This window comes from Pelophylax lessonae (assembly GCF_965119305.1).
Source record: "Pelophylax lessonae genome assembly, chromosome: 6".
In the NCBI taxonomy this organism is placed as follows: domain Eukaryota; kingdom Metazoa; phylum Chordata; class Amphibia; order Anura; family Ranidae; genus Pelophylax; species Pelophylax lessonae.
Window position 1 is genome coordinate 39,919,742 of NC_138773.1, and position 18,333 is coordinate 39,938,074.

The 18,333-nt window shown below is 43.4% G+C and overlaps 1 protein-coding gene across 1 annotated transcript in view; it reads left to right on the plus strand.

Moving 5' to 3' along the window:
- The window catches only part of LOC309558540 (uncharacterized protein), a 553,938-nt gene that overhangs the window by 428,832 nt on the left and 106,773 nt on the right, over positions 1–18,333 (plus strand). Inside the window, exons 10-13 of the mRNA XM_082261619.1 lie at positions 4,551–4,901; positions 6,947–7,258; positions 10,317–10,658; positions 15,842–16,147. Coding sequence (XP_082117745.1) covers positions 4,551–4,901; positions 6,947–7,258; positions 10,317–10,658; positions 15,842–16,147 — 1,311 coding nt within the window. The remainder of the gene's footprint in view (positions 1–4,550; positions 4,902–6,946; positions 7,259–10,316; positions 10,659–15,841; positions 16,148–18,333) is intronic.

Below are 18,333 nucleotides of genomic sequence, written 5' to 3' on the forward strand. Positions count from 1 at the left end.
CCCCACAGCAGTGTCCTCTGCCCCCCTCAAATCACCTCCTTCCCACAGCAGTGTCCTCTGCCCCCCTCAAATCACCTCCTCCCCACAGCATTGTCCTCTGCCCCTCTTAAATCACCTCCTCCCCACAGCAGTGTCCTCTGCCCCTCTTAAATCACCTCCTCCCCACAGCAGTGTCCTCTGCCCCTCTCAAATCACCTCCTTCCCACAGCAGTGTCCTCTGCCCCCCTCAAATCACATTCTCCCCACAGCAGTGTCCTCTGCCCCCCTCAAATCACCATCCTCCCACAGCAGTGTCCTCTGCCCCTCTCAAATCACCTCCTCCCCACAGCAGTGTCCTCTGCCCCCCTCAAATCACCTCCTCCCCACAGCAGTGTCCTCTGCCCCCCTCAAATCACCTCCTTCCCACAGCAGTGTCCTCTGCCCCTCTCACATCGCCTCCCACCCCCCCAGTAGTGCTCTCTGCCCCTTTACTTCACCCCCCAGTAGAGCGCTCTGCCAGTTTATATTACCCCCCTAGTAGTTTTTAGTCTTTTATGTCCCCTTTACATTACCCCCCTCCCCCGGCAGTAGCGTTTTCTGTTTTGCCCTTTTACATCAACCCCCCAAAGTAGAGCTCTCTGTACATTCACATTAAGTATTCCCCATTCCCCTATCCTTCAGAGTCAGGTCCTCTGCCCCCCTCACTCTGCTACCTTAGAAAGGTACACAGAGCAGAGAGCGGAAGTCAAGACATACCAAGACCGAGAGGCACAGTAGCACTGGATGGAGGGCGGGAACAGGAGCTGCCGAAGTTAACTTTGCAGATTAACAAGTTTGTGATTGGTTTCTAAGACTGTTCTGTGTCCTAACAACCAATCACCTGCTAGTTAATCTGAAAAGTTATTTTGGGCAGCTCCCACCCTCCAATCATCTGCTAGTTAATCTGGAAAGCTGTCTCGGGCAGCTCCCACCCTCCACTGCTACTGTGCCTCTCGGTCTCTGTTCGGCCTGTCTTCTGCTCTCTGCTCTGCTGTGATAATGGTGGTGGAAGTGGCTGGGGACTGAAGGGGAATGTAGCCACCACTCAGGTCAGCAATCCAAAAACTGCACAGCGTGGGTGCTGGTCTTGGCTCGCCACGGGACTAGTAGAGATAAAAGAAAGGTTGGCCGCACACCACCAGCTGCTAGAAAAATGAAGTCCTTTATGGCACAAGCCAAATATGGACAGGATACATGGAAAAGGTAGACAAGTTTCACACTTGTGAATGTGCTTGTTCACTACAATGGGAGCATCGGGCAGTCCACAATTTAAGTGCACACCCATCAGAGCTAACACTTATTAGCTGTCAGATGATCCATTCCTAACCCAAGATAAAGACATACATTTTAAAACCTAATGAATGACCAAAAAGGGACATTGAAAAAAAAGGAAAAAGTTATAAATAAATAAAATAAATGTATGAGAGAAAATACAATACAAATGGAAGGAATAAAAAAGTGTTACAATCGTATCCACAAAATGTACTAATAAATTGAAAAGAAACGAAATAACACTTGTTGAAAAATATAATATATCATATATCACAGTACAGTATTCATTGAGATACACATGTAGGCCCATCATGGAGGAGAACAAATGTCAGTAGGCAGTGCTCAAAATCAATAGCCCGAAAGTACAGATAGAGCAACAATGGCAGTCACATCTACACGGGCTCATACATCTGCAACCAATAAATATCGTGAAAAATGACAAAGTTCTCCAGCATAGAGGGGTTGGAGCCGATAACAACCAGACCAAACGCAATCCAAAAAAATGGGAGAATAGATAGAATACAAATCATGGATCTAGAGTAAAATGGTATATAAAAACAACCTTAATCAACACACCCATCTCTATGGTTTCCTCCAAAGACAATGAACCCGACCCACAATTCACTTTCACCAAAAATTAATCTATGAATATAGATGAATGTCTCAAAACTTCCCACAGGTAGGAACGAAGTCTAGATGATCCAAACGTTTAAATCGACTTCAATACGATCTAGTAAACAAAAATGTGTAAATTAAAGCGGTTGTATCTTTACCGAAAAAAAAAAGAAAAAAAACCCTGCAGGACAAAGGCATAATGAGCTAGTATGCGTCGCATACTAGCTCATTATGAAATACTTATGTTAAAACGAAGCCCCGACGCGGTCACCCGATCACCACTGAGGGAGCTGTCATGTTCCCTTGGCGTCTCATCCTGCTTCAGGGGCACCGGCGCTGTGAGTGGCAGGAGCCGCGATGACGTCACTCCCACGCATGCGTGCGGGAGTTGCTTTCTGGCAAGGAGCCGGCAAAGAGCTCTGCAGGTCCGCCGGACCTTCAGAGGCCATGCGCCGCTGGTTTCAGCGGCTGCATGCAGGACGAATATCTCCTAAACCTTGCAGGTTTAGGAGATATTAATTATACCTACAGGTAAGCCTTATTATAGGCTTATCTGTAAGTAAAAGGTAAAAAAAGCAACAATACTTCCACTTTAAGCATACAAAAAATATCAGGGACCCCACAGCAGCAGTCCATATAGCAACTTCTGGCATTTAGTTCCCTTACAGCACATGCACACCCAAAAGTCCACAGCCAGGTCCTTACTCAAAACTGGCTCAATTATTGAAACGTTATCTACCTCTTTTGTGGTTTATTTGTGGTAAAATAGAACATAGCTTTTCAAATTATTTTTTTTTTTTCTTGCAATTCACTAAAAAACACTACTAAAATACTGCATGTGCTATTTATTGAAGTGATGCTGTATTTTATTAGTAAAAATTTGCGGTATTTTAACAGCAGCTGCCGTAACAAGCAGTGAATAGCTGGTTGTTAAGGAGTCGGCACCCACAGCATCCTTGACAGCCGGTGACTTATCCGCTGTCAGCAGGATTTCCTGCTGACAGCAGAATTTAAACAATAGAAGAGCTGGCATTAAAAAATGTAAAAAAATAAAACAGCATGGAGGTCCCCCCTGATCCAAACAGGCCCTTTGGTTTCCCCCTAAAATCCATACCAGACCCTTATCTGAGCATGCAGCCTGAAAGGTCAGGAAAAGGTAGGGAGAGTGATCGGGAAATACTTTGCTGGGGGGACCCCAGGCAAAGCGCCTTGTCCCTATGTTGATGAGGACAAGGACCTCAACCCTGGCCCAGTGGTTGTGAATTACAGGGGGGGGGGGGGGGAGTTAGACTTTTTTATTTTTTAATATAATTTGCCGCCAATATAAACTGTATCATTTTTTATTCTTTACAAATGACACTTTTGCTGTAGCACATCCTACAGCGAGAATGTAGAAAAAATGTGTACAGTCCTCCGCCTCCAAATAGCATACCAGGACCTTTGTGTACAGAATGGATTTTAATGGGGTGCCTCACTCAAAAAAAGAAAAAGTGTGAAGTCCTCCAGGAAATCCATACCAGACCCTTTTTATGAGCATGCAGACTGGCTGGCCAGGAAAGGGGGTGGAAAAGCATGCGGTCCCCCCAAATGAAGCATACCAGGCCGCATGCCTTCAACATAAGGGGTGCCTTACCAGGGGTGACTTCTTCCTCAGCAAAGCACCTTGTCCCTATATTGATGAGGACAAGGGCCTCTTCAAAACAACCCTGGCCTGGTGGCTGTGGGAGTGCGGGGGGGGGGGGGTGAGTTATTGGAATCTGGAATCCCCCTTTAACAAAGAGGTACTCAGATCCTGCCCCCCCCCCATGTGAATGAGTATGGTAGTACCCCTACCCATCCCCAAAAACATGGCCAAAGTAAATAAAAACCAAAGGCCACTTTTGGTCATTTTGCATTTTGTTGGGGAATGAGTAGGGGTACATAGTACCCCATACTCATTTACAACTTAAATTTGGATAGATTTAGGGTAACTGTGAGATACTCCAGTAATTTTAGCAGCAACTTAAGGACCCTTAACTTGATCTCCTCCTCCTAGGACAAGACAATTCTGCTCCAGGCCCCAATACTATTTATACATACTCCCAGCCACCATCTGGGCATCTCTTCCCAAAGATTGTCCAGGGCTGCATAAATATGCAGCTTCTGATTTGACTCTCCCAGCTCTTTCTTCCAAAACCTTTTCCTTCCAGACAAGAAAAGCGGCCAACCCTGCAGCAAGTGAAACCCAAAACAGACCAGAATAATCACACACAGCTCAACTGACTATGGTGAGCCAAGAACTACATTTACCTAGCCTAGCACCTATATAGGGGGAGGCTACATATATTTCATTACAGTTTGTTTGAGAATTTTTGGAGAATGTTGGATAATTGGAGTGACATTTACAACATTAGAACAGCTGATGCTGAATGGACAGTGGAGATCAGTTGATAATGTGGGGCAGAAATGACTAGGCGATGGCCAAGTTTACCTATAATAACCATAATTGGTCTCTGTATGTAAGTCATTGTGCATGTGTTTACAGCCTTGCATGTTGTAATGTGTAATTTTGGGCACGGTTGTAAAGTTTGAAAGCATGATAACGGCTGATGTGTTCATGCAATGGAAGTATTAACTGAGAGCATTTGTAATCAATGAATTTGCAGATACTTTCACAGTAATGGACATTGAAGGTCCTACCAAGCTGATATCTGGAGAAGAAACATCTCTATACTGTAGAGATGTCAATTGCCCAGAGAACACGAGTGTCACATGGCTGGCAAAGAGAAGAGGACAAGTCTATGAGATCCCAGAGTCCCATGGAGGAGATAAGGAGGAAGAGGAGAGACTGATGGACACACAGTATGGGGTCATACCATGCAAAGATGGAGCAAACTACGACTCTTCACTGAAGTTCAGGCCCAGTGTGGCCAAACACAAAGATGTGACCTTCATCTGTAGATATAGATGTGGGAAATGGAAGAAAGAGAAAACATTTCACTGCAAAGCTATTTATGGTGAGGAGTCTCTATTAATACATTCATGGCTTTTGTACACTGTTGGACATTAATGGTGCAATAGTTTTAAAACAAGAAAATGACCACCCAATCACCAATGCCATGTCCTTTTTAACCGCTTGCCGACCGCCGCAAGTACATATACTGCGGCGGTAAGCCCCGGCCAGGCAAAGTGACGTATATATACGTCACTAGCCTGTCACCGGCTTGTGAGCCAATAGCGGGCGAGCGCGTGTGACCGGTGGACCCGATGTCCGCCGGTCACAATGTGATCGTCGGTAGAGAGGGAGAAAGGCAGGCGGCTTATGTAAACAAGTCGCCTGTCATTCTCCCCTGTGTAAAAATGGAGATCAGACGGTTCTACTATGTAGGACCCATGTAGTAGCCATGTCCCATCACAGTTAGAAACACGCCCCTGGGACACACTTAACCCCTCCCTCTCCAATACAGTTAACCCCTTCCCTGCCAGTGTCATTTTTACAGTAACAGTGCATATTTATAGCACTGATTACTGCAGTAATGTCACTGGTAACCCCAAAAGTGTCAAAAATGTCAGTCAAGGGTCCGATCTGTCCGCCGCAATGTCGCAGTCCCGCAAAAAAATCGCAGATCGCCGCCATTACTCATTAAAAAAAAAAACACCAAAAATGACAAAAATCTTTCCCTTTGTTAGTAAACGCGATAACTTTTGCGCAAACCAATCAAAATATGTTTTTTGCGATTTTTTTTACCAAACATATGTAGCATAAAACAAATTGGCCAAAAATGTTAAAACATTTTGATTGTTACATTTTTTTTTGTGAATTTCATATAAAAAAATTTGAAAAATATTGTTATTTTTGCAAAATTTACGCTCTTTTTTTGTTTATAGCGCATGATCAAAAAATCGCACAGGTGATCAAATTCCACCAAAAGAAAGCTCTGTTTTTAAGAAAAAAAGGACGTCAAATTCGTTTAGGTACAGCGTCGCACGACCGCGCAATTGTCCGTTAAAGTCACGCAGTAAAAAAATCGCAAAAAAAACCCTGGTCAGGAAGGGGGTAAAATCTTCCGGGGCTTAAGTGGTTAATAAAGTAGTGTCAGGCAGAGAAGAATGATTTCCCATGGTATTTTTATGTGAGATAAAGGTAAAGAATTACATGTAGTGTACTAAAGGAAAGATTTAAGCTGGCCATTGATGGTTGGAATCTCAGCCAGTTCAGTAAGGATCTATGGGCAGGCTGATTGTACCCAAGTCGATCCATCGCAGCCAGCATATCAGATTTGTAGCATGTGATTATTGCAAGTGGCTATGGTCTCTAGCAGTAAACTCCATGTGGGTAAACACAGCCATGACATGGGGTACGCATAAATATGTCCTGAGTGAACAAGGTCTTTGTCATGGATTAGGGAATCTGCTCCCACATGGGGTGGACTGGGCCCCTGCTGGCCAGGTGGGGAACCTGGATTCGATCAGTAGAGAGTACCTGAAGCGGAGCTTCAGCCTGGAATGGGGGTCAGGAGGAGGCCAGTAAGAGGGAGAGTGATGGGGGGCTGAGTCACTGCACCATGGGCCTCTGGATTGTACTTGGTCCCTGGGCCAAAAGTTGCCAGTCAACCCTTGAGCTGCACTCTTGTCCATCCCCTTTCCTAGCCAGCCAATCTGCATGATTAGGGTCTGGTATAGATTTTCTGGGGGACTTTTTTTTTTTTTGCATTGGTAAACGTCCCCAGGTCAGGATCCATGCTATTTTTGACACCCCCTTGCCTATTAGCCCAGAAAATAGAAAACCAACCAGGGCAGTTCATCTCATAACTAGTCAGGTTTCTGCCAGGTAGATATACTACAGTATAGTATATCTAGTAGTAGTTAGTAATACTAAACTGGATGTGTTCTGTAATGCTGAAGGCATTTTGTAGCGACTCCAAGACACGTTTTCAGTTCTCAAATGGCTACAGAAAACCTTCTCCACTCATCATTAGAGTACATCCAGTAATGAAATTAGTGCCTTTTGTTGTGTGGTTTACTTTTATAGCTTTATATGTTTGTATTTAATGCTTTTCAGCCAAGCCTCAGCTCTTACAGCAAGTATCACAAAGTTTATTTGTCTCTGGGAAGCTAAAGTATTTGGTCACTCTGGAGAAATTTTACCCTAGAGATATCACAATCAGATGGACACATGGAGTGGGGGAGCCACAACAAGCCTTACCATCCACAGAGACATTCACAGATATTCCTGATGGGACTTCTAGTGTCTGCAGTGAGGTCACAATTCCTGAGGAGCTCCTGAAGGATCCAGAATTCAGAGTACGAGTGAGCTGGGAACATGAATCTCTGGACACACCGGGGTATAAGGATCTATCTATCAGAGACTCAGGTGAGTTACATGAGGTTGTCACCAACAAATATTTAAATACATCAGTTAGAATCCATTTGAAAGTCACAAGTGCTCTAGGATAGGGAGCTTTCTGTATAGTCAATAGACAGTAATATTGAGTAACAAGCAATGTAAAACATTTATCAAACAAATAATAGCATTTAATTATTCTATGGCAGGAAAGATTAAAGCACCTACATACACAATTCTGGATGTGCAGGCAGGATATGGTGACCAATAGGCACCTACAGTATGCCTGCTGCTGAGACTCGAAACTAGACTCTGAAGTCATATTCTGCATCCATCATCTTGAAAAGGAAGGTCATTGGAAGAGATGAGCTTAAAGAGGTTGTAAGCCCCCCCAAAAAAAAAAAAAAAAAAAAAAAAACCTGTAAGAGAAAGGCATAATAGGCTATTATGCATAGCATACTAGCTCATTATGTAATACTTACCTTAGATCGAAGACCCACAGCGGCGCCTGCACATCGGTGTCACCGCTGCCATTTTCCCTGGAGTTACTTCCGGGTTTGAGTGCTCAGGCACTGTGATTGGCCATCACTCCCACGCATGCGCACGGGAGCCGCCTTTCACGGCACAGGGCTCAGAAGGAACGCCACGGGTGGCCGTTCCTTCATAGCGCATGCGCCAGTGATGTCACTGGCTGCATGTCATGTAAATATCTCCTAAACGGTACATGTTTAGGAGATATTTATACTACCTATAGGTAAGCCTTATTATAGGCTTTTCTATAGGTAAATGTTTGTAGAGGAAGTTTACTTCCTCTTTAAAGTGATTGTAAACCCTAACCTTATAAAACAACCCATTCAGTGTAACATAGAAATCAAAGGCAAAACATTTTTGTATAGATATAAATAAATAAAAATAAATAAATTTTTATCCTTTTTTATAAGTGATAACATTCCCTCTGTTCTCAGCTGCATAAGAGCTGGGGGAGGAGAAGCAGCAGCACACTGAGCTTCCCAGTGAATGGCTGTGCAGAAGGTGTGTGTCAGGACAAGTCTGATCATTGGAGGAGAGCAGGCTGAGTTCCTAGCACCGCTAGAGAACTGACCACACTGTGCTCTCTTAGTGTGGTCAGGTTTTAATAGTAAAACAAGGGCACTGGCAGGAACAGCAGGGATTTCACACATAGGAAGCAATACAGAGAGAACAGGAGACTCTCTCATACAAGTACATGGTACAGCAGGCACAAATCAGGAATATGAAGTGTTAGGGTAACAAACACTTTAAGGTTTGCTTCGAACCTTGGCTGTTCAGTCATTCAGACAAACATTTACTCATTCTGCATCAGCTAAACGTCATATATCCACTTCCAGACCAGGCCTTTTCTGACACTTTTTGTATATTTGTAAAAATCTGGATTTTTTTGGCTGGAAAGTTACTTACGGTAGAACCCCCAAATACTAAATGTATATTTTTTTAGTAGAGGCCCTAGAGAATAAAATGGTGGCCTTTGCAATTGTTTTATGTCACATCGTATTTGCGCAGTGGTTTTCCAAAAACAATTTTTTGGGGAACTAAGTACACTTTAATGAAATAGAATGCGAAAAAAAACAATTTATAACCCACATTTTTTTGTTACAATATAAAAGATGATGTTATGCAGACTAAATAGATAAGATACCTAATATGTCACGCTCTAAAATTGCACATGCTCACGGAATGGTGACAAACTATGCTATACTATATTTTAATATCTCCATAGGCAAGGCTTTATAAAAAATTTCTATAGGTTACTAGTTTAGAATCACAAAGGAGGTCTAGCCAAAGAATTATTGCTCTCGCTATAATGTTTGTGGCAATACCTCACATATGTGGAGCAAACACACATATGCGTGTGCGACCTATGTATGTGTTCATCCCTGCGCACAAGCATGATGGCGGTTTAAAAAAAAAATATATATATATATATACTGTATGTATATATATATATATATATATATATATATATATATATATATATATATATAATTTTATAATTTTTTTAATTTTTACACTGTCCCATTCATTTTTTTAAACTTTATTTATCAATTTTATTCCTATCACAAGAAATGTAAACATCTCTTGTGATAGAAATAAAGCAAGAGAGGTTGTTTTTATGGAGACATCTGGGGTCTATAAAACTCCAGATATCCCTTTGAACCCTTGAAGACACAAGATAAAAAAAACATCCATTGAGCTCATATGATCTCAAATGATGAAAATGGCTGTCGCTTCCAGTCTCCAAACTTTCTAAGCAAATGGCCAGTTTACTGTCCTTCAGACTTCAGAGGGGCCAGACTGTGCCCAGTGGGAGTAGAACATGCCCTGCCATCAGTGCCACATCATTAGTTTTAATAGAAGGCATAGTGCCCCATTGTTGGTATCAATGGAAAGAGTAGGGGGAATGATGCCCCATCACTGGTGTCAGTTGGTGGAATAGTACCACAAGGGATAAAGGCAAACAAAGGGCCACAGTTTGGAGACCACTGTCCTAGACAATGGAGGTGATCAGAGACAATCTGTTCTCCGGTCACCTTTATTGTAAGCAGGCGCAAGCGCTGGTGGATCGGATGCCAGGCTCCCCACGCGGATGGGAGAGCCTGGAGAGGCACTGGAGGTCGGCAGGAGGGGGGGGGGGGCCTTCCGCCTCCTGTAAAAGCAATCCAGCAGTTAATTAGCCACTAGGATTGCTTTTACTACGCAGAGCATACCAGGGTTATGGCTGACAGTTGCCACCATAACCCCGATATAGCCGCTTGCAGTCCGTCACATGCATGTATGTGTTGCTCCTTAATTCATACTAGATCCTTCAGGCATGGTATGAAATTTAAGGGGTAGAACCCACAAAATAAAGAATAAAACAGTGTGGGCAGTGGAGAATGAAAAAATTACAGTTGCATCTAAAGACCTTTGTCTAGGTGAGAATTAGGAGGTCCACCAAGATAAATGCTTCTAGTCAACTTCCTGAGCAGTCAAGGTTTATATATTCTGCTTCTTGGAGATGTGGGAGATCAAAACTGAACTCTAATGACGGTACACTTTTTTGGTTTTGCAGGATACCCATGGACCCCAGTGGTGGAAGAGATACAGACACCCAACGTATTCCATGACACCCCGGTCACCCTGCAGTGTCATATCTCTGAGTATTTCCCCAACTCCATCACGGTGACCTGGCTGAGAAGAAGCCGGTATCAGGAGTTATGTGAGGAGACTGATAATATGGTTATCAGTACAATAATTCCCAATAAAGGAGATAATAACACATACAGCTGTACAGCCAGTCTGACCATCTTCCCCACACTGAGCGTCCACCAGGGGGCAGAATACATCTGTAGGGTGGATCACCCCTCTCTGGAGAAACCCATCATGAGAAGAACTGAAAGACTTATTGTAAAGGGTGAGTGTTTGTTTTATTCCAATATATCACACATCAGTGATTCCTTAAAGAGATCCTGTCACCAACTTCAAAATCTGCAGGTAGCAACACCTAACAATCAAGATTTTTTTTTCTTGCAGTGTTTTTCTTTTCCATAAGCAGTTTCTTTGTGGCTTGCAATATACCTTTGAACTTTCTAGCAAATTCTACTACTTCAGGAAGATCCACTCCCTTGCTAAGCTTCTCCCCCTTGCATGTCATATCCCTCCTCTCTTCTGGGAGTGTGTAATCACTGTCTATGCTGGCCCAGCTCCTCTGCCCCTCCACTTACTTCCCTACATAGCCTTCTATGCAGTAACTGGGGGGAAAGTAAAGGAAATACTATAGATCAGTGGTCCTCAACCCTGGCCTACAGGGCCCACTAACAGGCCAGATTTTAGGTATTACCTTGGGGAGATGCAGACTAGAATACTGCAATCACTGAGCAGCAAATGATATCACCTGGGATGTATTTCAGTTATCTTGAAAAGCTGGCCTGTTAGTGGGCCCTGTAGGCCAGGGTTGAGGACCACTGCTATAGAGCATTACCTAAGTGACAGAGTCTTCTGGGACTACTGACATCCAAGATGGTGGCTCCCAGCAGCAGTCTTGACTTTTGGATACAAGGGGGGCTTTTACATGAAAATACCATGCATAAAATATGTTAAATACATCTACAATATAATCTTATGGTAAGGTTGTTGCTGTTTAAATGAATGGTCTGGTGACAGCAAATTTATCTGCCATGGGATAAGTCAAATTCGCTGGAAGAAGCACACATTTACAAATCTGACTTGTCTTGTGTTTGATGAATAGGCCTTTAGAATGCCCCTGTCCAGGGGAGGACTGGCCCAGGGAACAGGGGGGCAAATGCCCCCTGGGCCGCTCTGATGCCCCGTTAAAAGGCTGCACTGCTTCTGCCACAGACTTGCCAAAAGGATTACTGGTGATGAGAAAGTAAAAAGTCCCCACTTTTGACCTACTGAGTGCGGGATGAAGACAGGGACAGAGCCCAAGCCCCTCCCCAAAGCATAGATGGTGTAAACTGTGTCTGATCAGAGGCCAGGTCCATCCCCCACTGGAGACTCTCCTTCCCCAGGCAGTCCCAGCTCCCCTCAACTACCCCTGCTGGCCAGGTCGGGAACCCGGATTCGCCCGGTGAGTAGATAGTTCCTGGAGCTGAGCTTTAGTCTCGAATGGGGGTCAGGAGGAGGCCCGGAAGAGGGAGAGTGGGAGGGGGGCCGAGTCACTGCACCATGGGCCTCTGGTTTGTACTTGCCCTCTGGGCTGAAAGTTGCCAGTCAGCCCCAGCCCCTGCCAGTTCTATATAAACCTTCTATGGTAGTCCAGGCTCAATTCCACTCTCTAGGTGACCTGTGGTGACCAAGTGAACTAATTATTGGACACCCTGTATTTATGGGTGCATTGGGTCATAAAGGACATGATTGTCTAAATTTTTACTTTTAAGTCCAAATATAGGCAATTACGTGAGTGATGATGCATATCATCCAAAAGGTCATGCACCACACAAGCTTAAAAAATGCAAATTATTCATTGGTCAGTTTTGTCATGAACTGGAAGAGCAAATGGGGGTTTTCACTAGGAAAAATAAAGGTTTTGACCATTGTAATGTATCTACATTTTTTAAATTAGGTACTAACAGTGCAAAATTTGCTGCAGCTCTGATAGAAACCAATCAGCTTCCAGGTTTTATTGTCAAAGCTTAAAGGAAATGTACGGCCAAAGCTCGTTTGGCTGTACTTCTATGGATCACAGGAGTGCAATTTGTTTTGCACTCCTGTGACCCGTTTTCAGATGTCACAGATGTCAGTCCAGGCACCTCGTTATTACGACAATGGAAGTCGTAATCCGCCATGTGCCTGGACCAACACCCGGCTCAGCCTCTTAGTGATCCCCCTCCCCCCTCTTCCACGGCTCAGCACTCCAGTGAACAATGAGGAAGCAACTCTCTGCTTGGGGGGCTGTCAGAACCAAGCGGACTGACCATTCGGGGATTAGGGCACTGCCCGAGGGCCCAGGGTCAGTAGGAGGACCCATGAGAGGTTACACACTACAGAAAGAAGCCAGGAACTTCCATGCAGGCTATGCTGTGGTAGATATTTAAATGCCCACTCTATGTGGCTTAGCTGCAATTTGTAGGTGGGGCTTTGTGTGGCTTGAGTGTGGACACAGGGGGCTAAAGTAGAAATGTGAAGCCGCAATCAGATGATTGAAATCAAATGAAAAGTCTTTATTCTTCAAAAGTATCCAGGATAAACAGACAGTGTGAGGAACAGAATATGTCCAAGGTAGACGCGTTTCACGGCTCGAATGGCCGCTTACTCATTACTCATCTCTGATTGCCCGGGGGCCCCATGAGTTGTCAGTCCACCCCTGCTCGGTTCTCAGTGTAAAGGTGCCAGGGGGGACAGATGAAGCATCGGACTGATGCTGCATTCTCCTGGGTAAGTAAAATTAGTTGGAAAAAAAAGCCATACGTCTCTTTGAACAAACTGAAGTTAGAAGTTACTATGCACAGCTGCACCAGATTTGTGTTCTTTAATATTAGTAAATCAACCCCATTGAATTGGCCAGGAAGAAGATCGTGGGGGCCTTGTGACCTAATATTGAGCTAGAGCATGGAATAATGTCCCATCTGGCAACCACTATTTGCAGCAAGAAATCTTCCAACTTCGGCAAAATAAATAAATGGAAAAACTTCATATACACAATCCTATACCCACAGTTGATCTAGACGAAGGCAAAAAAAAAAAACAATACTATGAAGCATGATATAATTTGCTCAAGTGAGGGAAAATACTCCTTCCAGATCCCCCAAATGCAATTGGATATTTCCTGGATCAACAATATCTGGTGTTATTACCTATTAATGTTACTATCTAATTATTGTACTATTTTTGTACATATGGGATTGCATCCAGCTCTTTTTTTAAACTAATAAACCTATTAAGCTGGCTTCCTGAGGGAATCTAGTCTACATTTTCACATCTCTTACTGTGAAGAAGCCTTTTTGTATGTGAAGGTTTAATCTCTTTTCCTCCAGATGTGGAGTGTCCCCATGTCCTCTGTAATGACTTGAAAGGTAACACCTCTGCACCAAGTTTACTATATGGTAATCATATCCCCCCCTTAGGTATTTATACATGGGATCGTACCCCCCTCTAAGGAGGAGCATATCCTCCTTATGCATTTATACAGTATCTCGCAAAAGTGAGTACACCCCTCACATTTTTGAAAATATTTTATTCTATCTTTTAATGTGACAACACTGAAGAAATGACACTTTGCCACAATGTAAAGTAGTGAGTGTACAGCTTGTATAACAGTGTAAATTTGCTATCCGCTCAAAATAACTCAACACACAGCCATTAATGTCTAAACCGCTGGCAACAAAAGTGAGTACACCCCTAAGTGAAAATGTCCAAATTGGGTCCAAAGTGTCAACATTTTGTGTGGCCACCATTATTTTCCAGCACTGCCTTAACCCTCTTGGGCATGGAGTTCACCAGAGCTTCACAGGTTGCCACTGGAGTCCTCTTCCTCTCCTCCATGATGACATCACAGAGCTGGTGGATGTTAGAGACCTTGCGCTCCTCCACCTTCCATTTGAGGATGCCCCACAGATGCTCAATAGGGTTTAGGTCTGGAAACATGCTTGGCCAGTCCATCACCTTTACCTTCAGCTTCTTTAGCAAGGCAGTGGTCGTCTTGAAGGTGTGTTTGGGGGTCATTAGCATGTTGGAATACTGCCCTGCGGCCCAGTCTCCGAAGGGAGGGGATCATGCTTTGCTTCAGTATGTCACAGTACATGTTGGCATTCATGGTTCCCTCAATGAACTGTAGCTCCCCAGTGCTGGCAGCACTCATGCAGCCCCAGACCATGACACTTCCACCACCATGCTTGACTGTAGGTAAGACACACTTGTCTTTGTACTCCTCACCTGGTTGCCGCCACACACGCTTGACACCATCTGAACCAAATAAGTTTATCTTGGTCTCATCAGACCACAGGACATGGTTCCAGTAATCCAAGTCCTTAGTTTGCTCGTCTTCAGCAAACTGTTCGCATCATCTTTAGAAGAGGTGTACTGCAGCTCATCCTATAATGCAATGTATTGACATGTTTCACCCATACTTTGGGCTTCCTCAGGATCCAGATGTGTAGCAGGCTTTCTAAAAAAATATATATATACACCCTCAATAGAAACACCAAAGAAAAAGTAATTGGCCATGCCACAGGACCTATACTGGTATATTCAGAAATGTACAAAGCGTATGCACAGGTAGAAGGAGCTCACAGGCCCCCAAATGAAAATAAATACCAATAGACCATAGGTGCAAAAACACAAGGTTCAGAAAACATAGCTACCAAGAATCATCTATGGTTAAGGCTACATGTCCAATAGAAGGAAAATATTCATGTCATAGAGAGGAATCACACTGTTCAGCATTTATCCATCCAATAACAATATCAATAAGACAAGAAATAAGACAGGCTCAAAAGGGAAGGTAATTAATGGGATACTATGAATAAAGGCACCCACGTCCCAATGGTATGAATAAGAGATAAAAGAGAAGGAGGGGGCGACAGTGGGGGACTTTCTAAAGGGATGTTTTTACTGAGATTGTTTCAATAAAATACACCTTGATTTTATATTTTTGGATTATTATATTGGTCTCATGACGGTACCCGTTTAGAAAGTCCCCCCCCCCCCCCCCTCCTTCTCTTTTATCTCTTAACAATATTAATATTATGATAAGTGCAAAAAAAAAAAAAAAACTGTTGATCCTGTCAGAAATCCAGAGCTGTTCTGTGCAATCTGCAGTCTTTTCTCAAGCAGTGTTATCAGCCCAGCCCAGGTTATCACCTTGAATTGCAGAGGTAGCCCTTACACACTTCATGTCCTAGGCCTAGAGAGATAATGATTCTCCTCCATGGATACAGTACAGTAGGGAGGCTGTATTGTCACCATAGGACAGAAAGTGTGTTACTGGCAGGATCACCAGGTAAAAAACAAAATCAAAGAAATAAGAGAAAAGAAAATGAATGCAGTTGTCATATCTAAGGTTTGGTAAATTGCAATAAATTCCATTTTATGTTCTTGGGTTTAGATATTCCATAAGACTCTGTTTGTGTTTTTCAGCTAAACCCCAGATGGTGGAGCCTATAGAGATCACTATGGGGTATTCCTCTCGTGCTCTCTTCACCCTCAATCTAATGAAGTTTTACCCGGAAAATATTGATATAGAATGGACATGTGAACATAAAGACAAAACGTCCGAAATACAAAGCACCAACAACTTTAAAAAATGTGAAGATCTCACACATGGTGTCACCAGTGTTGGAAAAATTCCTGTGAATGTCTTTAATGATCTGCAGACCAAAGTCGCTGTAACATGGAAACACGAATCTGTAGATGAACCGGAGACCAGAACACTGACTGTAAGAGGTAAGGAAGAACATACAACAAAGAGCATAAATATAGTAATATGAAGACTGTCATTCCAGAGAACAATTAAAACAAAAGTGTTTAAATAATATTTTATTTTAACCACTTTAAGACTGGAAGGATTTTCCCCCTTATTGACCAGGCACTATTTTGCGATTCGGCACTGCGTTATTTTAACGGACAATTGCGCGGTCGTGCAACGCTGTATCCAAATATAATTGATGTCCTCTTTTTCCCACAAATAGAGCTTTCTTTTGGTGGTATTTGATTACCTGTGCAATTTTTTTTTTTTTTTTGCGCTATAAACAAAAAAGAGCGACAATTGTGAAAAAAAAAAAAAAAAAAACAATATTTTTCACATTCTACTGCTATATGACATTCTCAAAAATCAAAAAATCAAAATTTTAGGCCAATTTGTTTTCTGCTACATATTTTTGGTAAAAATCATATTTTGATTGATTTGCGCAAAAGTTCTTGCGTCTACTAACTACGGGAAAGATTTATGTAATTTTTAGTGTTTTTTTTTTTTTTTACTAGTAATGGCGGCAATTTGCGATTTTTTGCAGGGCTGTGACATTGCGGCGGACAGACACCTAACTGACATTTTTGACACTTTTGGGGGGACCAGTGACATTACTACAGTAATCAGTGCTAAAAATATACACTGTTACTGTAATAACAACACTGGCAGGGAAGGGGTTAACATTGTGGGTGATCAAGGGGTTAAATGTAAGCATAGGGGAGTGATTCCAACTGTGGGGGGGGGCGTGGCTTGTGAAATGATCATAGAGACCTGTGATCCTATATAGAAGGATCACAGGCGCTCTGTGATCATTCCAGGGAGAAGAACGGTCAGCTGTGTTTACAACAGCTGACCGTTCTTCTCTCTCAGCGGGGAACGATCGCGGGTGTCAGACGGCAATCGGAGACACCTGCCCACTGCATCGGCTTCCCCGCTGACGAGTGGGGGGTGGAAGTGCGCCGCCGGCGGTGCACGCCTGCCCCCTAGCCTCCTGAGAGCGAGCGCCGTAAATGTACGGCGATTCGCCTGGGAGCGGCTGCCTGCCACAGTATATCTGCGGCGGGCGGTCGTAAAGAGGTTAAATGAAACCATCCATTTATTCAGACATATGTTTCATCATATCATGCATAATGTGAGTGTCAGCTTTTTGGTTCATTAACGTCTAACTCCGGCCAATACATATTTTTTGGTCCTCTGTATTTTTTGTTTGTCTACCCATCTTTATCTCTGCTGAAGAAAATTCTCCTTGTCCTGGTGACCAAACAGGAAGTGACTTGAAATTGCTCTACTTTAACCACTTGCTGACCAGCCGCCATAGATTTACTGCTCTGTCCCACCAAATACCTGTACTGTACATCACTTCACGGGACCGTCCAGGGGGAAGCTGGTCAGCGGATCTGGCGGCTGCGATTACCGCCGGGCACTCGCGATTACTCCCCCGTGGAGACAGAACGGTGGTCTGCTGTTGTAAACACGGCAGCCCACAGTTCTGTCAGTTATGAACACAGGGATCCTGTGTTCGTCTGCACCTTACCTACCTTACATGTCCCTACCTACAGAGTGGAAACCAATCAGCAGGTCCCGTAGACGCGATATCCGCCAGCCAACCGGGATGGCTCTCCATAGAGACAGAACAGCGGTCTGCCAAAGTAAACAAGGCTCACAGGGATCCTGTGTTTCTGCTATTTGGGAACACCTGTCTCTGTGTTCATGCAGCAAGCCCATCCCCCTACACAGTTAGAAAGCACCCCCCAGGGACACATTTAACCCTTTAATCGCCCCTGGTGTTAAGCCCTTCCCTGCCAGTGTCATTATTACATATTTTTAGCACTGATTACTGTAGAAATGTCACTGGTCCCCCCAAAGGTGTCAAAAATGTCAGTTAGGGGTCCGATCTGTCCGCCACAATGTCCTGCTAAAAATCGCAGATCACGGCCATTACTAGTAAAAGAAATAAATAAAAATAAATGACATAAATCTTTCCCCTAGTTTGTAGATGTGACAACTTTTGCACAAACCAATTAAAATACACTTATTGGGTTTTTTTTTTGGATATGTAGCAGAATACATAATGGCCTAAAATGATGAAAACATTTGATTTTAAAACATTTTTTTGGGGAATGTTATATAGCAGAAAGTAGAAAAAAAAATATTGTTTTTATTT